The sequence below is a fragment of the Calypte anna genome, chromosome Z (assembly GCF_003957555.1).
Source record: "Calypte anna isolate BGI_N300 chromosome Z, bCalAnn1_v1.p, whole genome shotgun sequence".
Classification (NCBI taxonomy): domain Eukaryota; kingdom Metazoa; phylum Chordata; class Aves; order Apodiformes; family Trochilidae; genus Calypte; species Calypte anna.
In genome coordinates, this window is record NC_044274.1 from 18,830,183 (window position 1) to 18,854,746 (window position 24,564).

Here is a 24,564-nt window from a genome sequence, read left to right on the forward strand (position 1 = left end):
GGCCGCGAGGGGCTGTGGGAAGGGCTTCGGGGAGGGGGGGGCTGAGGGGAGGCTGAGGGTGCGGCGGTGCTGGCGGACTGGGATCGGGGTCAGGAACCGGATCGGCCCGTGCCTGGGGGTCCCGGTGCTCGGGGGCGGTGGGGAACGCTGTTTCTTCGAGCCGTGCAGTGCCGAGGTAGCGGTGGGGAGGAGGATCGGTGTGGGAAAGGGGAGTCTCTTCCGCGCCAGGGATTGTGGGAGCAGAGGAGAAGATGGCGGAGGCTTTTGGCGATGAGCTCTTCAGCGTGTTTGAGGAGGAGCCGGCCGCCACCTCCGGCGGTAAGAAGACCAGCGTGGAGGCCACCGAGAGCGCCAAGAGAACGGGGTGAGAGCGCGGGGAGGGCCCAGGGGAGCAGGGCCACGGGTGATCTGGCGGCTGTGGGGGGGCCCGCGCTGCTGGGCCCGGCTTCTGGCATTGCGTTTGAGCGACTGAACTTCGGGAGGCAGGAGTCGGTGCAGCCCAAAGGGACGCATTGTTCTGGGATTCATGTCTCCAAAGCCCGAGCGCAGTGGGCGATTGGGGAGCGCGGGAACGTGAAGACGAGGCTCATCCGGGAAGTGGTGTGAAAACCCATGGCGTGTAGTTCCCCGGGTTGTGCTGTGGGTGTAGTGTGATCAGTGTTCCCTGTCGTACACCTGATACTTTTTCTGAAAATACATAGTATATACATAAAAGAGGCAAACGTAAAATTAGTTGTCTGTTTCTTTTGCAGAAAACGATTAGAAGAAAAGCCTCCAGTAGCCGTGCCCGAGAAGCTCAAAAGAGAACCTGAAGTTGGTAGTACAGAAGATGCTGTTTTGGGAAAGAAGCCAAAACTGGAAGATGCTGTATCAGAAGACACTAAGTAAGTGCCCACTTTAATGCCTAAGGAAATAGTAGCAAGACAGACTACCTAGCTATATTCCAGTTGTGAATAGTTGACATGAGTAGTTTTGCAGTATTTGCATAGAAGATGGACTTGATTTTGCATTACCTGAGAAGCGTGGATGTGCTGATAGTACAGCTTGAGCAGTAACAAGCACTGGGTATTTTTAGAATAACATTGTGGGCAGGTAGGCAGCTACACTATGAAATGTTTATATATTTATGGCTACTGCATATGGATGGGTTCTCGGTGTGTTGAATTGAGTTGTGTAGTAGGAGAGAAGCAAGTGAGGCACATGGAAGGACTCAGGCTTCCTGTGTACCACACCACTGAAAGACATAATTGACTTGTGATTCAAGAATAAGAATTTTACCAAGGAGCCAGAAACAAAGCTTTTGAGTCATGCAGCAAATAATTGGAGTCTTAACTACTTGCTGTTAAATTTGAACACGGAAGGCAAGAACTTGACATGCAGTGTTAGTTATTCTTGGACATGTTGGCAAAAAAATGTGTGGAGGGAAGCCAGAACACCACTTCTGTGCTTTAGGCTCTCTTGTTTTCCAAACTTCATGATCGTTGTTGTGAGGGTTTTTTGAAACAGATTATTGGTAAAATGTAGGCACTTTTTTTCAGCTTCTGCTTACTGTAGTTTAAGACATTCTTGGCAACGTGGAGGTTTATGTTGGTTCAGAAAATGGTTACCAGGGTTCATGGAATAAAAATGTATCCAGAAATGCTACATAAAGATGTGTACCTCTGAGCTCAAGATGTAGAAAATCTATTACAGAAAGAAAACTTACATGCTTCGTGTGTTCTTACACATGCTGTGGGGATCTTGTCTTTAGGTGGCTGCTTGGGGTGCTTCAGGCTGCTGCTGTGATACTTGGTATAACAGTAGCAGGCATGCATGTCTAGAATTTCGTTTTGCTGTATATTGAAAAGAAGTCTGTGTCTACTTAGAAAACTTCATATGAAAAATTGTGATCTGAGGGCTCTTTTGTGATGCAGGTTTTAAAACTGCTGGAAATCTGAAATCAGTAGCTCAAATAGTTTTATATAGCATCAAAATTTTGATATGGGTATTCTTAGTCCTGGTAGTAGTCTTATTTTGCCAGCTCTCCATTTCAGGTTTGTGTCTCCATTTTCTAATGTTGCAGTTAAAGTAGAGGTGAATTTCAACATTTTCATGTTTGTAAAGAAAACAGAATCTTGAAATAATGTTTTTGACAATCCTAACTCATATGTTTTTAGTCTGGTAGACTTGATGCCTCAAGTAAAGGTGCAGGCTGTGGAGACTGTTGAAGGGTGTACACATGAGGTGAGTACAGTGCAAATGCATAGAAGAACTGTAGGCTTGTTTCATTGAATTGTGTTACTGCCATTATAATATTTTTTTGTTGCACTCAAACTTATTATTATATAATATTTCACATTGCATTTAAAGCGAACCAGATTTGTAAAGAGTTTGAGGTCTGTGCCTGGCATTGGGCGTGCACAAAATGCACTTGAAATAGGATAGGAATTAATATGCTGTCTCAGCTGGAGCAGTTTGAATAGTACTTGCAATGAAATCAGTGACTGAAGGATTGAATATTAATGTTGGTAGATACCTGTATTTGAAAGGTACTGTTGTGGAGTGCTGTTGTTTAGGAGGAAAAGGTACTGTTTGTTAAAACAGGCCTGTTTTCATGGTGTGATCTAACTGTGCAGCAGTGCATTGAAGTATTCTGTTCTGGCTCAAGAATGAAAGGCTTTCTTACAAGACTGATTTCAACATTACATTTTGCTGAAAAGGGAAAAAAAGTTTTTTATGTAGAAGCAAAATAATGAAAACTACCCCTATTCAAATTGTGTTGACAGACAATTTGAGGTATGAAACATATGAGAACTATTTAATGCGCTGATAGATTTTTTTAATCAGTCTTAATACAGAGATGATTGTTAGAAAGAGTTTGTATGAGAATTACATGTGTACCTTTTAAGTTCCTTGTACTTGTAGACTAATTTTCTTTTCTTCCTTTCAAAACTAGCTCAAATTAGGTAAGGCCATATTCAAGGACCTTGTATGATCTTTGTAATAAAGGAACTATATATACACCTGATGATACAGCTTTTAAAGGCCATGCATCTGTTTGGTCTTTATTACCTTGAGGTGTGGTAGAGGTTTGCCATCATTTAGTAATTGGGGAAAGCTTACGTATTTACTATGAATGAGTGTTAGATGATGGCCAGGAACATGAACTTTGCTGGTACAGATCCATTGACCTTGGAAAGAGAGTGTGAGCAGTGTGAGCTGAGTAGTTGTTTCTGACATCTGTTGATAAAAAAACATCACTGCAACTTGGCCCAAAGAGCTCATGTTGCGAGGTAAATGAAGTAGACGTAGGTCACATGAGACAGAAGAAGGTGTCAGAGAATGGAGAGAAGGAGCACTGTAGAAGGGGAATAGAGAGAAAAGGAAGGAAGCCTTGACACATAAATATCTAGAAACAGGATCTTAGAAATTCAGATTAGTTTATATGCACTTTATATCTCCTGCCTCAGCTCTTTGTAGCTTGCCATGTCATTGAAGTTGACACACCCAAGAATTCTGCAACTGTTTTTTCCTAAAATGTATTTTACAGGTTGCGCTTCCAGCAGATGAAGACTTCACAGGTCTGAAGCCAAGAACTGGAAAAGCTGCAAAAGTATGTGATAGATTGCATTTACCTTTGTCTATGCTTTAGATAGTAGGTGAGGGTAGAGGGAAAAGTAATGTACTTTGTCTGTAAGTCTTGGAAGAGGACCTTGGAAAGGTGGCCTGTCAAATTAATATTGGTGTTTCTTTATTTTAAATTTGGTAGAATAAAATGATGTGGTTGAGTAGGGTAGATAGGCTGTTACTTAATTAGAGAAAATGCATTCAGTGGGACAAAATTTTAGTTTGATACTACAAAAAGACATGGTGTTAGATAAAACTAATCTAGGTACAAATTTATTGCAAAAGACTGGATTAAGATCAGTTGAATTTACAGATATCTGCAGAATTTCTTTTCTGTCTGTAATTTGCACACTAGGTAAGAAATTAATTAGATAGTCTGTTAAAATGATTTTGCTTTCTTCCTTTCTAGGAATATCCATTTATTCTTGATGCCTTTCAGAGAGAAGCTATTCTTTGTGTAGATAACAATCAGTCTGTGTTAGTATCAGCCCATACATCCGCTGGTAAAACTGTCTGTGCAGAGTAAGTAATTTCTGACAAGCTCTAATAAGAGAACAGTGTGATGTTTTTCTTGTTGTTTTGTTCAGCCATTGGTAGCTGTTGTTTTTCTGATGTGTCACAGATTCTTGATAAAAAGTTTGGACCATCAATGTTAGAGTTGAATTGGCTGCTCTTGAATATAGAGGTTATTCTTTGATCTTGGTCAATGGGTAGAGAAATCCTTAATTCATGTTTAAGCTTTTTAAACAACATGTTTTGGTTTTTTTGTATAGGTTGAAATTAAGAGTTTCTGCAATACAGATTTGCATGAGTTTAGAAAAAATACCTTAGTTTTCTAGCCTCTGGCTACAACTAACAAGGAGTTTCTAGTGTGTTTTCTTCATTTTGCCAGAAGCACTAGTTTGGTTTGATTTGCAATTTGGAGTTTATTGGGCAAGAAATATTTTTAAAATAGTCTACATTTTTTGTCAGGATTTCTTCTGACTGGAATGACTTTGATTACGTGAGGTGAGAAGTGAGATGCACATGCAGATGTATCAGAGCATGGATTGAAATAATAATAGCTTGCCATTAATAATAATCTCACTGCCATGAGACAGTGACAATTACAGTTCTCAATTAAACTAAGTGTGCTATTAGGTCTGTAAAAATCGATTAACTTGTCAATGATGTGTTAGTTTCCAAAGAGGCATAGATCCTTGACTTAGGATTGGGCAGAACTGAAGTGTGAAATACTTCATGTCATTCTAATTGTATTCTGAAGTGCATAGTTTACTTTTCAAGCAGAAGAGTAGAGGAAAGTAATATTCTTTGAATGTCTTACTTTATTATGTACAATGTTTAAATACAGATATGCAATTGCCCTGGCTTTGAGGGAGAAACAGCGTGTGATATTTACGAGTCCAATTAAAGCTTTAAGTAATCAGAAGTATCGTGAGATGTATGAGGAGTTTCAGGATGTTGGTTTGATGACTGGGGATGTCACCATTAATCCTACAGCTTCTTGTCTGGTGATGACTACTGAGGTAAGACCAGATATGAGTTTTTGATCTGTCTGTTTTCTTTAACCTTTTTTTAACCAGGAAGGTCTGATACTAAAAGACTGAAGTCATAATAAACCTAATGGGAGTAGAAAATGCTATAAAGCTAGTTATGCCTCCCTTTCATGTTTTAACTTTTGTTTATTGAAACTTATATATAAATGTCTGTAAATTCACACTTTTGAACTGTCAGGCAGAAACTTTCATTCTCACTTAGAGAAAAGCAGGAATTGATTTCATGAATATTCAAGACTCTTGAATATTTGGGTTTTCTTTGTTCAGTTGTGAAGTCAGACTTGTTGAGCCCTGTATTTTGTTCTGGGAACAAAAAGGGAAACAAAATGGAGAGAGAAAAATCACTGCTTGGTATCTGAGTGGTTTATACTAAACACTAGTATTAGAGTATACAGCTTTTCAGCTTTGGTACCGAAGTGCTGTTGGCACAGTTTTGTCATACTTCTGTTCTAGAAATCTGTCCAGGCATTAGCTGGAATTTCACTCTTTTTGTCTGTACCTTAAAGGAGTGAAGAGTGTTACAGAGAAAACTCTGATAGGGAAAGGTTAGTGTGTGGAGACAGGATGAATTGGTTTCTGACATAAGATTTCCCCTTAATCACAGAGAATTACCTGTTAGGATGGGAGAGGAAGACTTGGTAGAAATAGATCTGTGGACCTGTAACAAATACACTGCTACATAGAGGCTGGGAGGAAAGTAATGTTTTTTCATTCATATCCTTTAATTTTTCTTGCAGGGACAACAGTTCATCTTGTTTAATGAGATTTCTTAGATCAACCAGAACAGCATGTCTCAGCCAACCTTTAAATGCTTTTAAGTTTTGTGCTAAATAAGAATTCATATTGCCATGTAAAAAATCAAATTTTGACTGTGTGTTTTTAGTTCATGTGATGGATTTCAATTGTGGGGCTTTTTCCTTTTCCAGATTTTGAGAAGTATGCTCTACAGAGGTTCTGAGGTTATGCGAGAAGTTGCATGGGTTATTTTTGATGAAATCCACTACATGAGAGATTCAGGTATTCTATATGTACTGTTTTTCTTTCCAAGTCTTTTTTTCCCCCCCAAGAGCAAGTGTTTTTACCTTTTGAAGAGTTAAAGATTTATTCCTTCTGTTAAATTCAGTTGTCTTTGTACATTAATCATTCAGAATTTCTTTTCCACTGGATATATATGTGGTAGTTACTGTGTGACACAGTCTGCATTTTCTTTCACAAGGCAAAAGGCTACTCTTTGGCTTCAGAGCTGAAAAATGGGCTTTAATGACATATATTTGCTGTGTTACTTTTTCATTTTCAGAACGTGGTGTGGTTTGGGAAGAGACAATTATTTTACTCCCTGATAATGTTCATTATGTATTCCTTTCTGCAACTATTCCAAATGCCCGTCAGTTTGCTGAATGGATCTGCCATCTTCACAAACAGGTGATGTTTCTATCTCACTGAACATCCTTCTCTTGTGGCATACTGCTGTCTCTCTAGTTGATGAGACCTGCACCCTTCTAATTGCTTACAAACGATAGTAGAGACCACTCCTGGCTTACCTGGTTGTACTCCTAGCTTTTGCAGCTATACTGTCTGTTCATTTTACATGGTAACATTAAACTTCTTTAAAGTTTATTTGTCTCATTTACTTAAACACAAGGATGGTTTTAACAAAATTGTAAATTATGAAACATGAGGAATATACTGTGATTTTCAGAGGGCTAATAGATAAGGTGTTGGAGAATATATTTGACGAGCTCCATAAGAAGGCAATGCAGAAATGAAAAATAAATCATAAATCCATTGTAAATACTGTGTGTGTTTGCAAACAAAGCAAGAAAAGACAAAGTCCGTCCTGTAACCATTAGAGTTATTTTACTCATTTTTTTAACAGATGCTTTGCAAAATAGAATATAAGAATTAGAATTAGTGAAGCTGATATCCACAAGAAGTTGGTCTGATTTTAAGAATTAATCTTAGTGGTATTTTTATGTTGCCTATGATGAAAGGAGTGTAGTATAAGAGGTGTCTCTCTAAGCTTGATACAAAACATTGGCTTTGTTTTGCAGACCTGTGGTGAGTTTTTTTAAAGCAGATTTAACATATGTTTAATGCTTTAAAGGAAATGCTTTGTTTATTTTTTTCTTAACATGCTTTCTCCATGCCTTAAAACCTTAAAAATTTTTAAATGTGTGCCTTTTTTAGGTTGTTTAATAAGTACTACAGGCTTTTTTACAAAATAGGAATTTACCAGTTTTTCCTTTGGTTTTAATAGCTGTTAAGATTTTGTGCCTGTTTAATAGTACAGAAGTAAGCGTTATCTGTTCTTAGTTTTTGTGTTCGTAAGAGAGAATTTTTGTAGCCAATTAATTTATGTTCTTCGAAAGGATTTGCAAACTGTAATTTTCTCCGAGCAGCATCATTATTACAAAATCATCAAAGAACATTTGTTATGTGAGATTCTGTGTGTCTTACTTCCTGGTCTTTAAGATCTGTTTTAATAGTAATGGATTGAAGAATTAAATTCTTCATATAAGATTAAATAAGATTATTAAGATTAAAATTCCATTAAGCAAGTGTTTTTACAGTGCAATTAGAAGCTTTCAATGTTTATTTGTATTCTTTCTTTCTAGCCTTGCCATGTAATTTACACAGACTATCGACCCACTCCACTGCAGCATTATATATTCCCAGCAGGAGGAGATGGACTCCATCTGGTTGTTGATGAAAATGTAAGGAATGTTCAGTTTGTTTGAAAGATCTTTTTCCTGACAGATCAGTCATGAGCTTGATTTCTTGCAAACTTTGGACTGTTTGTAGAAAGGATGTTTATGTTACAGTGAAGTACAAATGGGATAACAGTGATCTCAGAACAGGCTTTTGGAGTCATACGGAAGAGATTGGTTTTATTATCTGTTGTCATGTAGTCAGCTGAGCAGTACTTTGCTGAGATGACTTAAGTGCCCTCATCCTTGTTTTGTTTAGTAAAGTGCATGCTGCTTTCTGTAAATCTGCAAAGTACCTTATGTTTCTTGTACTGTTTCTAACTCTAGCAGTATTTGAATTTTACTTTGATTGAGGGGAAAAATATTTTTTTTGTCTTCAGATGATTTTGACATAGTAATTAGTTTGAAATTCATCATAGGCTTGTACAGCAGCAGTTCATGATATAAACAGTAGTACTGCACTTGCAGCTAGGTCTTCATTGGGCAATATAATTTCCTGTAGACGTTCATAAAAGTCTGTTTTGGTATTGTGGCATCCAGCAGGTTCAGTGTGGTTGATGTTGTGTTAAACAGAATGTTGAACAATAAATCAGAGACACCAGTGTTGTTCTGAGCTATGCCATGGGTGTAGTAACCCCACTTCCTATCTTACGTGTTGTCCTTCTGCCTGTACATATGGGATAATGGCTATGTAAAGAACTTAGTTATTTTTAATTCAGTATGTAACAAGTAATTGCTAACAAAGTTTATTTTTTATTTCTAGGGAGAGTTCAGAGAAGACAATTTTAATACAGCGATGCAGGTGCTTAGAGATGCAGGAGACTTAGCAAAAGGGGACCAGAAAGGCAGGAAAGGAGGAACGAAAGGTGAGTTTGGACCCATTCCAAAGGGGCTTGTACAACTGAATAATACAGCAAGGTTGTATTCAAGTTGTGCTTGTGTCTCAATTAGCCCATAAGATACTTTTTTTTCTAAAATTACATATAAATTAGTGTATTCTCTCTACAGGTCCTTCAAATGTTTTTAAGATTGTGAAGATGATCATGGAAAGGAATTTCCAACCTGTAATTATTTTCAGCTTCAGTAAAAAAGACTGCGAGGCCTATGCACTTCAGATGACGAAGTTAGATTTCAATACAGGTACAGATAAATAGAATATAGTTTTATTCACAGTTTTAGTTTAATGTGAAACATTACTCTGCATGTTTCTACTCGTTTGGAACTGTATGTGTAAAAACAAATGAAAAATACATACTGCTTTTTCATTTGCTATGCTGGTACCTCAGGCTATTTTTAGTAGGAAACTGGGTGCACAAAGAATACTTTACTTAGTCATCACAGTATTGAATTTTTCATCTATTTTAAACTTTATTTCTTTCTTCAAAATCAAATTCACTGTAATAATAGCACTAGAGTTCCTAGAAAATTCTGTCTATAATGAGAGAATACTGATCATAACAAATGTAATTCCCAAAATGTTCATGCTGTGTCCATTATAAAAATGAGTATTCTCTCAAAGTCAAAACAGCTATATAACACACCACTAGGTAGTTATTTCTCAACTATTTGAGCCAGTTGTCTTTCTTCCCTTCCCATTCTCCTCAAAGAAAAACCCCAAAAGTAAACAAATATTTTTTCATTTTTGATTAAGACCAAGCTTGGAAAATGAAGTTTACATTCATCACTTCTCAGAAATGTTGAGATATAACAAAAATAAGGACTGTGTTGTAAATCAACATTTCATTTCATGTTTGTGAACTGATCAGGGTTGATTCTTGCTTACTTTCTCCAATCTTTTTACATTCTGGTTCAGTGTAGCAAAATAACACAAGCCTTTTCTGTTAGAAGGTATAAAGATAGGCACATGTGCAAAGATGCACATGTTCTTCTATTTCTGCAACATCAGTAGAAAGGGTATAGACTTTGAGAATTAACAGAGAGAAGGAAGCGGCATCTTATGTCTGGTCAGACAGGGACTAGTAAGTAGAAAAGAAACATGGAGGTTTATAGCTAAAAATAATAAAAAAGGAAATAGCCAAAGTTTGGATTATCTGCCAGGTCTGTTCTGTTTTTCCTGGAGGTCTTCTTCTGGTGATTGGCTCACATTTGAATCTTGATTGTCTTGACCCTATGTGGGTGGTTTTGTTTAGGCTTTACCACCCACAATCTAGGTATTAGATTGTGTAATAACTTTAAAATTGCCTTCTTAGATGAAGAAAAAAAGATGGTTGAAGAAGTGTTCAATAATGCAATTGATTGTCTGTCAGATGAAGACAAAAAGCTTCCTCAGGTGAGTGGGGATTGGATAGGGGTAGCTGCTGCTCTCCTGTTTTCTGCAGCTTTTGAGGTTTGGGTCATTTGTATGGATACAGAAATTGACCTTTTTCTAAGTAAACAAAATAGATTTTAAAGAGATATATCTGGGTCAGAACTGTCCAGAAATGTTTAAAATAAGAGTATGATATGCACATTACCAGGTACTGACTTCTGAACCTTAAAAAAAGTTCATCTGCATTCAAACTTATTGTATAATGACTGACCAGAATGACTTTCTTTACAGTGGAAAAATACATGCTTTTTGTTGGAAAGAGTATTACAGGATTCAGTACTTCTGTAACACATCCTAAAACTATAATTTCTTTTTTTACCCCCCACCCTCTGTATTAATTTGTGTCCATCATTTTTTAAATGTAGTTACCTTTATTGTCAGCATGCAGTTTCAAGGAAAAAAACAACTATTTAATTTTTTGGCCATGCCTACTTTCTTTGGATTCAGCATACCTGTTTGTTTGTTGTCACAGTTTAATGCCGGCCTGGCAATTAACCGAATGACAGATGGTCTCTGTTAGTCCCCCTCCCCTCCCTGATAAAGAAAGTAGAGAGAATAAGGAAGAGAGATTTATGGTCAGAAACTTAACTACACAGCTTTAATGAAACAGTAATGATAAAAAGGAAAAAATATTAAATATATACAAATATACAGAAAAAACAATACCATGTTCCCCCCTCCTCCTCTGTCCCCCAGTAACTGTCACGTCACCTCCGAGGCTGCAGGGCAGCCCTGGGGAAGTCCAGGCTGGACTCCTGGAGTCAGCAGCAGTCAGGAGGTGGAGGCAGAAACACACAGATTCAGGCTGGCATGGATCAGGAACACAGGCAGATGAATGGATGGAATCCTCCCAGGATGCCAAAGCAAACAGGGAACAGGCTAAGAAGGGGAAGAAGGAAGGGGTTTGACCCTTGTGATCCCTCAAATGTATACCGAGTACCACATGTATGGTTAGGTCTCTTGTTAGGTCGCTTTTGGTCATTTATCTTGTCTGCTCCTCCCTAAAGGAGGATTGCAGGTGTGATCTCTTTACTCCTTTTCTCCTTAGCTCCAGAGAAAATCAGCTCTATCCTGGCTCAAACCAGGACATTTGTGAACCTCAGAAAAAAGAAAATAGGAATAAATAAAGTGTTACATGTTGTGGGTTTTTGTATGCTTATAACAGTCTAATATCAAAAGTCATCTGTTTTGGTGATTGTGGGCAAGGATACATCAGAATCATATTCTCAGAATTAGGTTTGGGATGTTTTTTTCAGAGAAAAAAACCAGAGGAGTAACTAAGTTTGTGTAGGTATTTGTTTCACATATAATGTTTTTAGAATTTAAGAGATTAATTCAGTCATTTGCGCCTTGAATTCCCTTGTGTAGCTCTTAGGTGCTGATTTCAGTGTTTGGCTGCACGTATCAAAAAGTGAAAACAGCTGAAATATACAGAATATACTTCAAAGAGCATATTCTGAAAGCACAGGAACAGGCTGTCCCAGAGTCCCGGAAGGCGAGCCGGCGGGGAAGGCAACCAGTCTGGCTGAACTGGGAGACTCTGAAAGAAATTAGGATTAAGAAGAGGGCCTATCAATTATGGAAAAAAGGGCTAACTTCTCAAGAGGAATTTAGGAATATAGTCAGATCATGTAGAAAGAAAATCAGAGAGACAAAAGCACAACATGAACTGAATCTTGCTACTTCTGTGAAGGACAATAAGAAATGCTTCTACAGATATATCAATAGCAAAAGAAGAGGCAAGGAAAACATTCATTCTGTACTGGACATGGGTGGGAATATAGTTATCAAAGATGAGGAAAAGGCTGAGGTATTTAACACCTTCTTTACCTCAGTTTTCAACAGAAAGACAGGTTATCCTGTTGACAGCAGGCTTCTGGAGCCTATAGAAGGTGATAAAAATCTAAACAGCCCCCCTGTAATATCGAAGGACACAGTCAGTGACCTCTTGAGCTGCTTGGACCCCCACAAGTCTATGGGACCAGATGGGATCCACCCAAGGGTGATGAGGGAGCTGGCAGAAGAGCTCGCCAAGCCTCTCTCTATCATCTACCAACAGTCCTGGCTCACGGGGGACATCCCAGACGATTGGAAGTTGGCGAATGTCACGCCAATCCACAAAAAGGGCCTGAAGGAGGACCCGGGAAACTACAGGCCCGTCAGCCTGACCTCAGTGCCTGGCAGGGTTATGGAGCAGATCATCCTCAGTGCAATCACACAGCACCTGCAGGATGGGCAAGGGATCAGACCCAGCCAGCACGGGTTTAGGAAGGGCAGGTCCTGCCTGACCAACCTGATCTCCTTTTATGATCAGGTGACCCGTCTGGTGGATGAGGGGAAGGCGGTGGATGTGGTCTACCTGGATTTCAGCAAAGCCTTTGACACCGTCCCCCATAGCATTCTCCTGAAAAAGCTGTCAGCCCACAGCTTGGACAGGAGCACCCTGTGCTGGGTTAGGAACTGGCTGGAGGGCCGGGCCCAGAGAGTGGTGGTGAACGGGGCTGCATCCAGTTGGCGGCCGGTCGCTAGTGGTGTCCCCCAGGGATCAGTATTGGGCCCAGTTCTGTTCAATATCTTTATCGACGACTTAGACGAAGGGATTGAGTCCATCATCAGCAAATTTGCAAATGACACCAAGCTGGGAGGAAGTGTGGACCAACTCGAAGGCAGGAGGGCTCTGCAGAGGGACCTGGACAGACTAGAGAGCTGGGCCGATTCCAACGGGATGAGGTTCAACACGGCCAAGTGCCGGGTCCTGCACTTTGGCCACAACAACCCCATGGGGAGCTCCAGGCTGGGCACAGAGTGGCTGGAGAGCAGCCAGGCAGAAAGGGACCTGGGAGTCTGGATTGACAGGAAGCTGAACATGAGCCAGCAGTGTGCCCAGGTAGCCAAGAATGCCAATGGCATCCTGGCCTGTATCAAAAACAGCGCCACCAGCAGGTCCAGGGAGGTGATTCTTCCCCTGTACTCAGCGCTGGTGAGGCCACACCTCGAGTACTGTGTCCAGTTCTGGGCCCCTCAGTTTAAGAAGGATGTAGAGGTCCTGGAACAGGTCCAAAGGAGGGCAACCAGGCTGGTGAAGGGACTTGAGCACAGGCCCTATGAGGAGAGGCTGAGAGAGCTGGGGCTGTTCAGCCTGAAGAAGAGGAGGCTCAGGGGAGACCTCATTGCTGTCTACAACTACCTGAAAGGAGGCTGTAGCGAGGTGGGAACTGGACTCTTTTCACAGACGACCTTCAACAAGACAAGAGGACACAGTCTTAAGTTGTGCCAGGGGAGGTTTAGGTTAGATATTAGGAAGAATTTCTTCACGGAGAGGGTGATTAGGCTATGGAATGGACTGCCCGGAGAGGTGGTAGATTCTCCGTCCCTGGAGACGTTTAAAAAAAGACTGGATGTGGCACTCAGTGCCATGGTCTAGCAACTGCTCCGGTGGTTCAAGGGTTGGACTCGATGATCTCTGAGGTCCCTTCCAACCCGGCTAATTCTATGATTCTATGATTCTATGAAACTGAAACAAAAAGCTCATGCAAACCAGAATCTCTGTCTCCAAAAATGATTTTAAATGAGGCAATTTTTTTTGTTATACAGGCAAGTTTAAATACTAACTGCTTGTGTAAATTAGGGTATGGCTTCATAGTTGGTGTCAGCCAATTTAGTCTGCTACTGGAAAAATTGCCCTCTGGCTTTGGTCTTCATATCACTCATGGTTCTAACTGGAAAATAAAATTTAAAATCAGCAAATAATGAATTGCATGAACACTAGGGACAGTGTTGAGGTTTTCCTTAGGGGTTTTATTTTTTCAGTAATGAATTTGAAAATCTGTTTACTTGGCTTTGTATGTTTCTTCCCAGGTTGAGCATGTACTTCCTCTGCTGAAGCGTGGAATTGGGATCCATCACGGTGGTCTGCTTCCTATTTTAAAAGAAACCATAGAAATTCTGTTCTCTGAGGGCCTAATAAAGGTATTTATTTCATGCCCATATTTTGTTTTTTCTCTGTTGTGAATATACAGTTGATAATCCTAAAAAACCAAGCAGGATGTCTTTTGTCAGAACATATGCAACTACAATAGAGGTCTCCTTCTTTAGTGGGAAGGGTGACACAATCACTGAACATGCTAAACTGAAAAATGCTTTGATTTGAATCTGCTTCTGTGCAGAAAACATATCACTTAGTTGATACCAAATTTATTTTTTTTTAACATTGTGTGGACCAGTTAGTAGAACTGCATTTGTATGGGAAAGGCTCCACTCTGAATCTGCACACTGAGTTCTGCAAATGCACACAGCACCTCTGGAAGCCTGCAGCTCTTCCAGTGATGAAGGTGTAATTGGTTGCAACTCCATTCCCTTGAGACATGCATATATTTGCATAAATGCCTCCATCTTTATCTAAAAAAACCAATATATCTAGCTTTTGGGTTTTTTCCTTCTATAAGGAAAAGTTAATAATTTAAAATAATTTAAAAGTTTAATAATTTGCCTTATATGTCTTACATTAATGCACATTTACAGTTCTAGTTCTAAACATTCCTGATTTATTGTAAAGTATTTAAACTTTAGCATTTTCTTCCATTGTTTTTTGATATATTTTGCTCTGGTAAAAAGCTGCCGTCATTTCCCAAGCTGTTTGCTGATTGTCCTAAGGGACATATATTCAGAAAAATCTAACGTTAGGTGAAAGCTGTGGGACTTTTTTGCATAGCTAACTACTGTTTTCTTCTTTCAAACTTCGAATATGGAAATTAACTGTATATTTTTTAATTAATATGATCTGCAACTCCTTGTATTTTCTTTTTTAGTACTTTACATGGTCACATCTAACTAGTTTTCATATTTTCACAGCGGAAATAAAGGAAAAGGGAAGGAATGTTTTTGGTTCAGTTTTTAAGTATTAAAAGTACTTATGTTCCTATGTTGAGTTCACATAAGTAGTAAAATCTGGAGAGGATTTTTGCAGCAGTCTCTGACTATTTACATGCTTACTTAAGAGGCATTGATTTTGCTTGCTTAACTTTAGTCTGTTTATTTAGGCCTTATTTGCAACAGAGACTTTTGCTATGGGAATTAATATGCCAGCCAGGACTGTGCTATTTACAAGTGCCAGCAAATTTGATGGAAAAGATTTCCGATGGGTAAGTGAAAAACAGGTTCTGTGTCATGGCTGAATTTAATTTTTTAAACATTATTCGATTAGATTTATTTGGATATCTCCAGTGTAGCTAAAAATACTTTTTTATTTAAAAAAATCTTTGTCCACTAATCCATTTATAATTAGCATGCTAATTCCTGAAGACAAGATTCCTCAGACTATGCATGAGTTTGTTTGTAAGATACATGAAAATGGCATCAAACACGGGTTACTGCTGGACACTGGATGGAGTAATACTTCTGCACAACTTGTCCAAAACTGTGAGACTGTGAGAAGTATTTTCTTCTGCGTCAGAGAAATGTGGAGAATAAGTGGGCTCAATATCATGTCATAATCATCATTAAATTTAGATTTTGACAGATCCAAGAGAGGAGATCGTCTACCTCAGGAAAGTATTGATTGTTCTGTGTATCAGCCCACAGGAAGACAGAAATGTAGAGAGAGAGAGACAGGTTCTTAAGGAGCTAGGAAACAAATTACTTAAAAGTTTTAAACGTTAAAATCAGGTGTGTAATCCACATGTAAATACTAACAAGGGTCTAAAAGTCATCACAGCAAGGCTTTATAAATAAGGTCCATGGTTCATCTTTCAGAGATGGGAAAATTGTGGTAAACAGGAGAAGTGATTTGATATTTGCTTTATGAAGTAAACATCTCTTCAGTCTTAGTTTGCGCTGTTTGGTTTGATGATTCATTCAGTCTGATTTCACGTCCTTAGGATGTATGCAAAAAAGTGAAGTATCCAATAGGTGGTACTCATGTTTTTAAAATGTTATAGCAGTGGTTTCTTAAGTAGTTTTTGAGATCTAACTTGAAGTGAAGCTGAGGAAGTTATGTTTGAATGAAATGATAAGCTGTTTGAATATTTTAAAGATGCATTATTGGTATGTTGAAGCTGTACTATATTTTAATAATCTGTGTCAAACACAGACACAGATCTCATCACATTAAGTCATTAGTAAAATCTTTTGGGGCTTATTAAATTCATACACTGTGTTGTGGAAATCACTGTAGTTATGAAAGCATTAGTCAGCCTACACTGCTCAGTGATCAGTTACGAGTAGTGAATTCAATCTATGAAAAGTTCATTGTTTAGGTAACTTAGTTTTTATACATCATGGTGATGTGCTGTATAACTGTTTAGCTTTATGTGTTCTTGCTGCTTTTCTAATGTTAATTTTTTTCTTTTTCTCATTTTCTTCTAGATATCCTCAGGTGAATACATTCAAATGTCAGGTCGTGCAGGACGCCGAGGTATGGATGACAGAGGAATAGTAATTCTTATGGTGGATGAAAAAATGAGTCCAACAATTGGAAAACAGCTTTTGAAGGTAGGAAAGAATTTAACCTCTTTTTCTTCCCCACTGATGCATTTAAATAATATGTCTAAACTGTACAGCTAGAACAAAAGATATATAGATTATGCAGGTAGAAGATGACAGCTCCTGAAAGGAGTATGGGCTTTTACTGAATTCTGACTAAAGCAAGAGTTTCTATTGTAAAACAAAATTAGAAGGCTAATGTCATCCATCTCTGTATGGAAGAGGTCTCAAGCAGGAGAGGTAAAATGATACCCTGTTTTCTAGTGATATTGCTACTACTTCAGTGAATAGTTGGTTCATGGATATTGCTGAACTAGAAAAGGCTTGCTGAGCTTTTACAGAATTATTAAAGGCCTGGTTCTGTGCTTAAAATAGATTTTCATCATAGACAAACAGGACACAGTCATGCAAAAACGCAGCATATGCAGAGTATCAATAAGAAGAGTGAGATGGCTTTTGGTGATCTAAAATTAACTATGGATAAATTGATGGTGTTTGTAGGAAACTCTGAGGTTTGCAAATCAAGAGTTTGGGAAAAAAGTACACTCTTGTGGTTGAGATGAGTATTAGATTATAGGATGTCCCCAGACTGCTAGGGAAGTTGTTACAGATTGATACAGTAAAACCCTCTTGCTTTGTAATTTGAATGTGAAGCATTCGATTCACTGCACTTGTATTCAAATTCTATGGCAAAAATAACCATAATGAAGCATGTTTTGCTGTGTGTGTTGCCTGTCTTAGGCAGTGTGAGCTGCTTGTACACTCATGTTACAACTGAAGATTTGGGGGAGTTGGGCTGCCCACTATTCAGGAACTTGTAGCCTTGATACAAATAGCAGGTCCTTTGTTTTAAAATGGCACTGTATTAAAAGAGGTTGTGTAAATTGTGAGAATCATCTTAAGTCGACATCAGGGTAAGTTAATAAAAAGCATAGATTTGTAGCTTATAGATAATATCTCCCAAAAGTTAGTTTACATGAAATAATTGTAAATAGATTAAGAAGAAGTGATATTTCCATTATTCATCTGCTGGCTTTATGAGATCACTCTACAAACTCATTCAGAAGGTGCTATTTTAAGATTGTAAATTGAGTAGTTTGAGAACTAAATAACTCAATCTGCATGACATAAGATGAAAAAAGAAAATTATAGGCAATGTTTTTTGATACTAGCTCTAATTTTTGGTCTAGATTTTAAGGAAGTAATAAAGATTTCCTTTATTGAGACTATTATGCCTTTGATGTTTCTTCTTTTGATTTATAAGGAAACGATAGGGAAGAATAATGACAGCTTTTTTGTTTTCTATATTATTGCTTGGTTCTTCTCCACTGATCTAAACAGATTCATGCATTTTATGTATTTTTCACACCACTGCACTTGTGAAAAGGAAATGAGTTTAAAATTTCCTTGAAAAACATCAGGAGGTGCTATAGTGGAGGTGCTGATGCACCTGTAACTTCTGTAACTGTTCAGCCACTTGGTGAAAAGGCAATAAAAGTAATCTTTTGAGATGAGTAGTACAACAGTAAAAACACTTCGTATTTTCCTTTTTAAATGCAAAGCACTTTGAGGAAATTATTATGTCAAAACAGGCCTAGAATGTATGCAGACATACTTCTTCACTGCTCATGTTTAGTCTTCACTGCTGAGTGTGTCTGAATTAGGTGTTTGTCTGCAGTAAGATCACAATTGTGTCTTGAAGTAATATATTACTGCCAAGATAATCTAAAGATTTCTAGGGAAAACCTCAGGAGAAATAAATCAGCCATTTTAAGAATGATGGGAAATAGGACATTTTTATCACAGCTCTTCAACCCTAATACATGTATAATCCAAACCATTTCCCAAATGCTCGAGCAAATCATCTAGAAATGGTGTTATCAGATGCCTAACAGTGATCAGAGAAGTCAGGGCTTCAGTATATTCCAGTATCAGAAGTAGTCCTGCAGCTGTGCTGCTTGGCTGTGGCACTCTTCATGGCAGCATTGTGTACAGTACCTTGAATTAAATTCAAAGATCAAATCTTAGATGGAGTTCTTAGGGATATTTGTAAACATGTCTTAAACTCGGTAACATACATTTATCTTCTGCAGGGTAACTAGGTTTTCCTGTTTATCCTCAGCATTTATTTGACCAGTGAATAGTAAACTAGTGACTTGGACAAATCTATAGAGCTAAGTGCATACACTATTGTTGGATAGCTGTCTGGAGACAGTAGAGTTTTACATTTACATAATTCTAATAAATATATAATGGGAATTTTTTTGGTTTTGTTTCCTTAATTAAAATCTTCCGCTATATTGTGTTGGTTAATATAAGAAGCAGTTATTCCTGCCAGACTTACAAGTATGCAGAAAATTCTATGTGGCATAAGAAGCAATGCTTCTGTAAAAATAAATTTTGCTGATCAGGAATAAATTTAGGATTGGAAATGGGTGAGGAAGTATTAAGCTTCAATTGCTAGAAGAGGAGTTTTGTGGACAGGAGCTAGCTGATAAGAGTGCCGAAAGTTAGTGCAGTTGTGTAAGTATAGCTACCTGTAATAACAGGTTTTGGACACCAGTGTAAATTGATGTGGATTTTATCACGGGAAGTGTAACAAGCAACTAAAACTCTGGCCTGGGTTGTGAGAAACACCATTGTTATGTGAAACTGTTAAAAACTGGCATAAGTCAGAATTCAGGACGTACAGTGGTTGTGTAGGAAAGAAATACTGTTCTGTACAGAAGTAGTTAACTTTATCTTTGACTGTGAGTTTGCTTGTTGCTTCTTTTGGCTTGCTTTTTACTGACTGATAGGGTCTGATCCTTCTCCAGTCTTTCTGTGTTTTCAAATAAATGCAAGTGTCTTAAATTGAGTAGAACTTCGTAACTTAAAAAAAATAGCTTAGTCTAAAAGTGTAGATTCGGTTGGGGTATGGGGTGCTTTTTTGTTGTTAATGTTAGATAAATTTAGGACAGTTCAAAACCGTCTTTGTTACTCTTTGAAATACTTATATACATGAACATCATCTTTTGAAATTAATAGTGTGGTTTTGTTCAAATGGTATAATTTTACTAATACATAGAAAAACCCTTCCAGTGCATGAGAATGTCGTAAGATCTATGCTGTTACACTGAGTTCTCATTTTGCTCTTACAAACTCTTCTGAATTCTTACTGCATGGTAAGGCCAGAAGCACAGGAGTAGAGCATCAACAGCAGTCCTTTTTGCAAATGAAATGGCTAGCACCATCTGGACTAAAGACGTGGAGGTTGCTAGCTATGCAGGGCTGCCAAAGGAGACAGAAATGGGGAGCTGCTGATAATCTCTATCAGAAAGCTCATGGTACAGTCAAATGCAGGCTATAGAGTTTAGCAAAGTGTTTGGCAAAATTGCAGCACAAACTTCTTTGTCAAGAGGATAGCATGCTACAATGTTTCTGAATAATATTTTCTTGCACAAAATGTGGTGTCTTCTTTTGAAATTGGTGTGGAATGAATGATATGGCTTCACCTACTTCACTACTTCACCTTTTTAATAAAATCTCCACAGAACCCTTAGATACTGCTGGTAGCCCACCCCAAGAAACAAAGTGACCAAATGCTTTTAAGATGTTTCTAGAGAAGCAAACTGGTATTTCAGTTAATTTCTTACAACTTGTCAGTGACTAGTGGGTACCAGCTTTCCATTTAGTCTTGCTGACTGGGATAGTGCACTAGACAGCATGTGAAGCCTTCTAAAGAAGCTGTCTTCTGTCAGCATTCAGTCTTTCTGCAAACATCATCTTAACATGCCATCTTAATTACACTCTTGTACTGTGGTTTGACTTAAAGCTTATTTATATGGACTGAAAAACAAATGCCTCAGGATCTGAGAAATTTACCAAGCGTAGTTTGTAAGAGAAATAGAAAGTAAGCACTGACTTGTTGGAAAAGCTACTGAAAACTCAAAAACAGTGATTTGAGGAGAATATAATGTTCTTTCTAATCTATAGTTGTGAAATGGATGAAAATCTTTTAACCAAGCATTTTGGATACTTTATCAAAATTAAAAAAAAAATAAATTTGAAGTTTCAATTCCAGAAGGCATTTGAATTCTGACCTCAGTTTAAAATCTGCTTAAAATCAACGAGCTTTTAGCTTGAAGTAATGGAGAAAATTCAGCTATTTTAAGGGAAACAGATGTTAAAATGACATTGTGAACAGGGTCACAGTTTTGCAGAAGATTATGCAAGCCAGCAGATAAAAGAGTTCTTCCTAACAATTGCAGTCAAAATGTGGGAGGATGGGGTGTATCATATGGCATGTAAAATGGCTAGTCATTCTTGAATTTTACCTCAGGCTTTTCCAGAACCAGTAGGATTAAGCTAACTGATAGTATTTATTAATTATGTTGGTACTTAATACAAGCTACTTCAACTTTCATTTAGTCAGTCTTTGGAAAGCAATTTCCCCCCTAAACTGACCGATTTTTTTGAAATTTACTATGGTAAAATGACTACAATATAAATGTGATTTGACTGATTAAGCAAGATTTTTTTCCTCTGCCTTATTCTTAAACCAAAAAAGACAAATGCAAGATGAACAAAAAGCAAAGCTACTATTTTATCTGATTTTTATGTTAATTTTTTGTGGTATGATATGGTCTTTGCTACAGAGCACATTTCTGTTGACTTAACAATTTCAGTAAGTATGCAGTGTGTTTTAAGTTGCCACATCACTGACTGCACAAAACAGCAAATCTGAAACCAGTGAGTGTTGAGGATCTCAGATAGCTTCTGCATTACTCTCTCAAAGGTATCATGAAATACAGATACAGTATTTTCATGCCAACTCAGGTCCTAAAGAATCATTGTACATTATAGTGTTGTACCTTCCTGGCCACCATCCATTTGTGTTCTGTGCAGAGCAATTTGTGTAGCAATGCTATGAGAGTGTAAATGACTGAAAAGTTCAGTCATTCAGAACTGCCTGCAGGTAGTAGCTGCATGGCAGAGAAAATGAGATACATTTTTTTCCTGTTAAGACTCTTATTACAACTGAAGCATTTGTGGAACTCAACCCTGAGGTATCTTCATTGGCAAAGTCTGGATAAATCAGTCTTTTACCATCCACAGTGGTTTCTGTTCATGTTGGTGCAACCATTTTGGGCGCAAAGCAGTGAGCCAGACTGGTAATAAATTTGTGGTCAAAATAACTCCTTAACATTATCTTCTAAAAATAACCCTGTAGAAGGGCTTTTTATTGGTTTTGCAGTCATGGTAATGTAGTTTGGTTAGTCGTCTTATCACTGTTACTTCACAGTCTTTTTTGATAATTCTGAGAGAGACATTATTCATTATGATTCATGTATTGATATGTGGAAGAAGAGTGTGATATTAATTAGTATTTCACCAAAAGTATTTCTGTGTCAATACATCAGTCATTTGCATTTTTATTTAACGAGGTTTTTTATAGAAATTAAAAATGAGAACCGTAACAGACAGGCAAGTGCACTACCCATGATAAGGAGAAAAGTAAGAGACTTTAAATACCATCAGTATGTTCTGTTCCTTGCTCTTTTGGTAAATTGGTTCTTTGTGTCTTTCTTGGAAACTCATTAATTCATTCATTCATTCATCTTATTTCTGGAAACACTGTATTGATAAGGAAATGAAATTCTCAGTGGACCAAGTGGCATAAATTATGACTTGTAGTGTATCTGAGTTGTGTGGTTGTGAAAGATACTTTATTGTTGATTTGCAAGTTGCCTCTTTCATCTTTCTTAGCTTGTAATGTCCCGCTGAGTGAATTTCAGACACAGTTGTTATGTTGCCTGTGAAAGCTTTAAACATGTTTTTTTCTGACAGGATAGAGAGCACGAAAAGTTATGTGCAAAATTTGTTCCTCTCTGCACCAAAACTGTTTTGAAAATGGAAATGTTTTTCCTATGCTGTAAAGCTGAGCAGAGATAGTAAGCCTTACGAAAGGTACATACTGCTGAACACTATGTGCTGTTGAAGTCAACGAGGTTTTAGCTTGAAGTCATGGAGAAAATTTTAAGGGAAACAGATGTTAAAATGACATGGTGAACAGGATCACTGTTTTGCAGAAAATTATGCAAGCCAGCAGATAAAACAGCTCTCAGATCCCTGGTTAGTTAAGGCTTCCAAGTCTTAAGGTTAACAACAAAAATGTGAAAAAACCTTGAGAATATCAATTCCAGACACCAGTCTTCCTCTTCCCTGATTCTGGTTTATGTGGGCAAGAAATGGTATGACCAGTAAATGCTAAATGCCCGGTTTTATGATGTGATTGTGTTAGGAAGATTTTCTGTTCTGAAATTGATTGCAGTTAGATATGGCACAGTATGTAGTGCCAAATTGTTTCTATAATTTTCAGATAGTTCTTTCCTAAATTACTTCGGTAGTGACTTGTTTGTAGTCATATTCTTGAGTTTTATTGTGATCAGCTTGAATGAGTCATTCTTTGTAACTCAGATCTTGGAAAACTTGAAAGGGTGCTTCTGGTAAGTTATATTTTCTCAAGAAGGGAAGTGATTGCAGGCCTACAAAGTAAGTCATTAATTTATTAGCTGATATATCCAGGCTGTTCATATGTATCCAGGCAGTTCTCATCCAGAGGGATAAAAAAAGCTTGCAGTATAGTTCTGTTTCTTTAAAAATTGAGAAATAAATTGGTTACTACTGTCTGTTGAAGATTTGATGAGGAGGGACTCCTTGAAGTGGTGAGGAAGAAGGAATTGCTTGATGAAAGGAGGCCAGAGAACTGGCATGGTAGCTCTTCAGCAGCAGTAAAATCATGGACACAGCATGTATTTGAAAGTGACTTCTTGATGCCTGTTCAAGGAAGTATTTCTCATCAGCTGTTGTTGCAGATCTAATCAGTTAGGCTTTTTGCCTGATCTTTTACCACTTTGCATGAGTGGTTTTGCATGAGTTCTTGTTTTTTGTAATATGGAGCTTTTCTCTGGAGGGAGGGTACAGACATCCTCAGAGACTGAGAGAACTTGAGGCAGATCATTGCATACCCTAGCTTGTTAAAGAGAAGTTGATGAATTGTTATGGGATGATCTATGGTAGAGAGGAGCTGAATGCCATGCAGATTCTTCACATAGTTTTTAAGGAAGTAAGACTGAAACTTAATTGATCTGGGAGCTAGTGACACAGGGTTTGAGCAGAGAAGGATTGCAAGAAAAGAAACCATCACAAAGGAAATGTAAGTTGAACTGACTTGCCTCTTACATCTTAGCAGCAAGCAAAATCTAGGCTAGTTGGACACTATGTGCTGTGTAGGCTCTATGACAGCAAGCTAAAACAGAAAGTTAAGATCTTTTCCATTTTCCTTTCAGTAATACATCACATTTTCCGTCCCCTCCTGTTTTTCCCTCCATCATATGTATGACAGATGTCTTTAGGTGACCACTAATTGCCTCTTGAGTAATCATGCCAGTCTTTGTAATTTGCCAGAAGAGGCTGTTCAATGTCTATTCGGTATAAAAGAAGGGCTGCATTTTGTGATAGGGTTTCCTCATACAGCTGCAAAATCTTTATGTTGCTACAGGGTAAGTGAGGCAAGGGCATCCAGGTGATTACTTCCTGTTAGATGTGAGTCTTGGTAGCCCAGGGTAGTCAGTGGAGACTAATGCATGCTGCAGAATGCACTGACAGCTGAGGGTATAATACAGTTAAGATATTGTAGTTGGATTTAATCTGGAGAAGTAACAGTTCCAGTTTTCAGAAAAAAAGAGCTTCTCCAGACTTTTTATTTAGAATTTAGTATTGTCTAGAGAGCAATGCTGTGAAAATCATAATTTCTGAGGTTTGCAGAAGGATGAGCTTATGACATGAAGGAACAGGAACAATTTACAAATCTTGCCAAAATAGGACATGTATTTTAACTGCT

At 38.0% G+C, this 24,564-nt stretch overlaps 1 protein-coding gene across 1 annotated transcript in view; it reads left to right on the forward strand.

Moving 5' to 3' along the window:
- The first annotated feature begins 35 nt into the window (after positions 1 to 35).
- MTREX (Mtr4 exosome RNA helicase) overlaps positions 36 to 24,564 on the forward strand; it is a 44,366-nt gene continuing 19,837 nt past the window's right edge. The window contains exons 1-15 of the mRNA XM_030466709.1: positions 36 to 364; positions 753 to 884; positions 2,157 to 2,223; positions 3,530 to 3,592; positions 4,016 to 4,128; positions 4,958 to 5,132; positions 6,089 to 6,179; positions 6,460 to 6,584; positions 7,778 to 7,876; positions 8,634 to 8,736; positions 8,879 to 9,010; positions 10,081 to 10,160; positions 14,058 to 14,168; positions 15,239 to 15,340; positions 16,563 to 16,688. Coding sequence (XP_030322569.1) covers positions 252 to 364; positions 753 to 884; positions 2,157 to 2,223; positions 3,530 to 3,592; positions 4,016 to 4,128; positions 4,958 to 5,132; positions 6,089 to 6,179; positions 6,460 to 6,584; positions 7,778 to 7,876; positions 8,634 to 8,736; positions 8,879 to 9,010; positions 10,081 to 10,160; positions 14,058 to 14,168; positions 15,239 to 15,340; positions 16,563 to 16,688 — 1,632 coding nt within the window. The 5' untranslated portion in view covers positions 36 to 251. The remainder of the gene's footprint in view (positions 365 to 752; positions 885 to 2,156; positions 2,224 to 3,529; positions 3,593 to 4,015; positions 4,129 to 4,957; positions 5,133 to 6,088; positions 6,180 to 6,459; positions 6,585 to 7,777; positions 7,877 to 8,633; positions 8,737 to 8,878; positions 9,011 to 10,080; positions 10,161 to 14,057; positions 14,169 to 15,238; positions 15,341 to 16,562; positions 16,689 to 24,564) is intronic.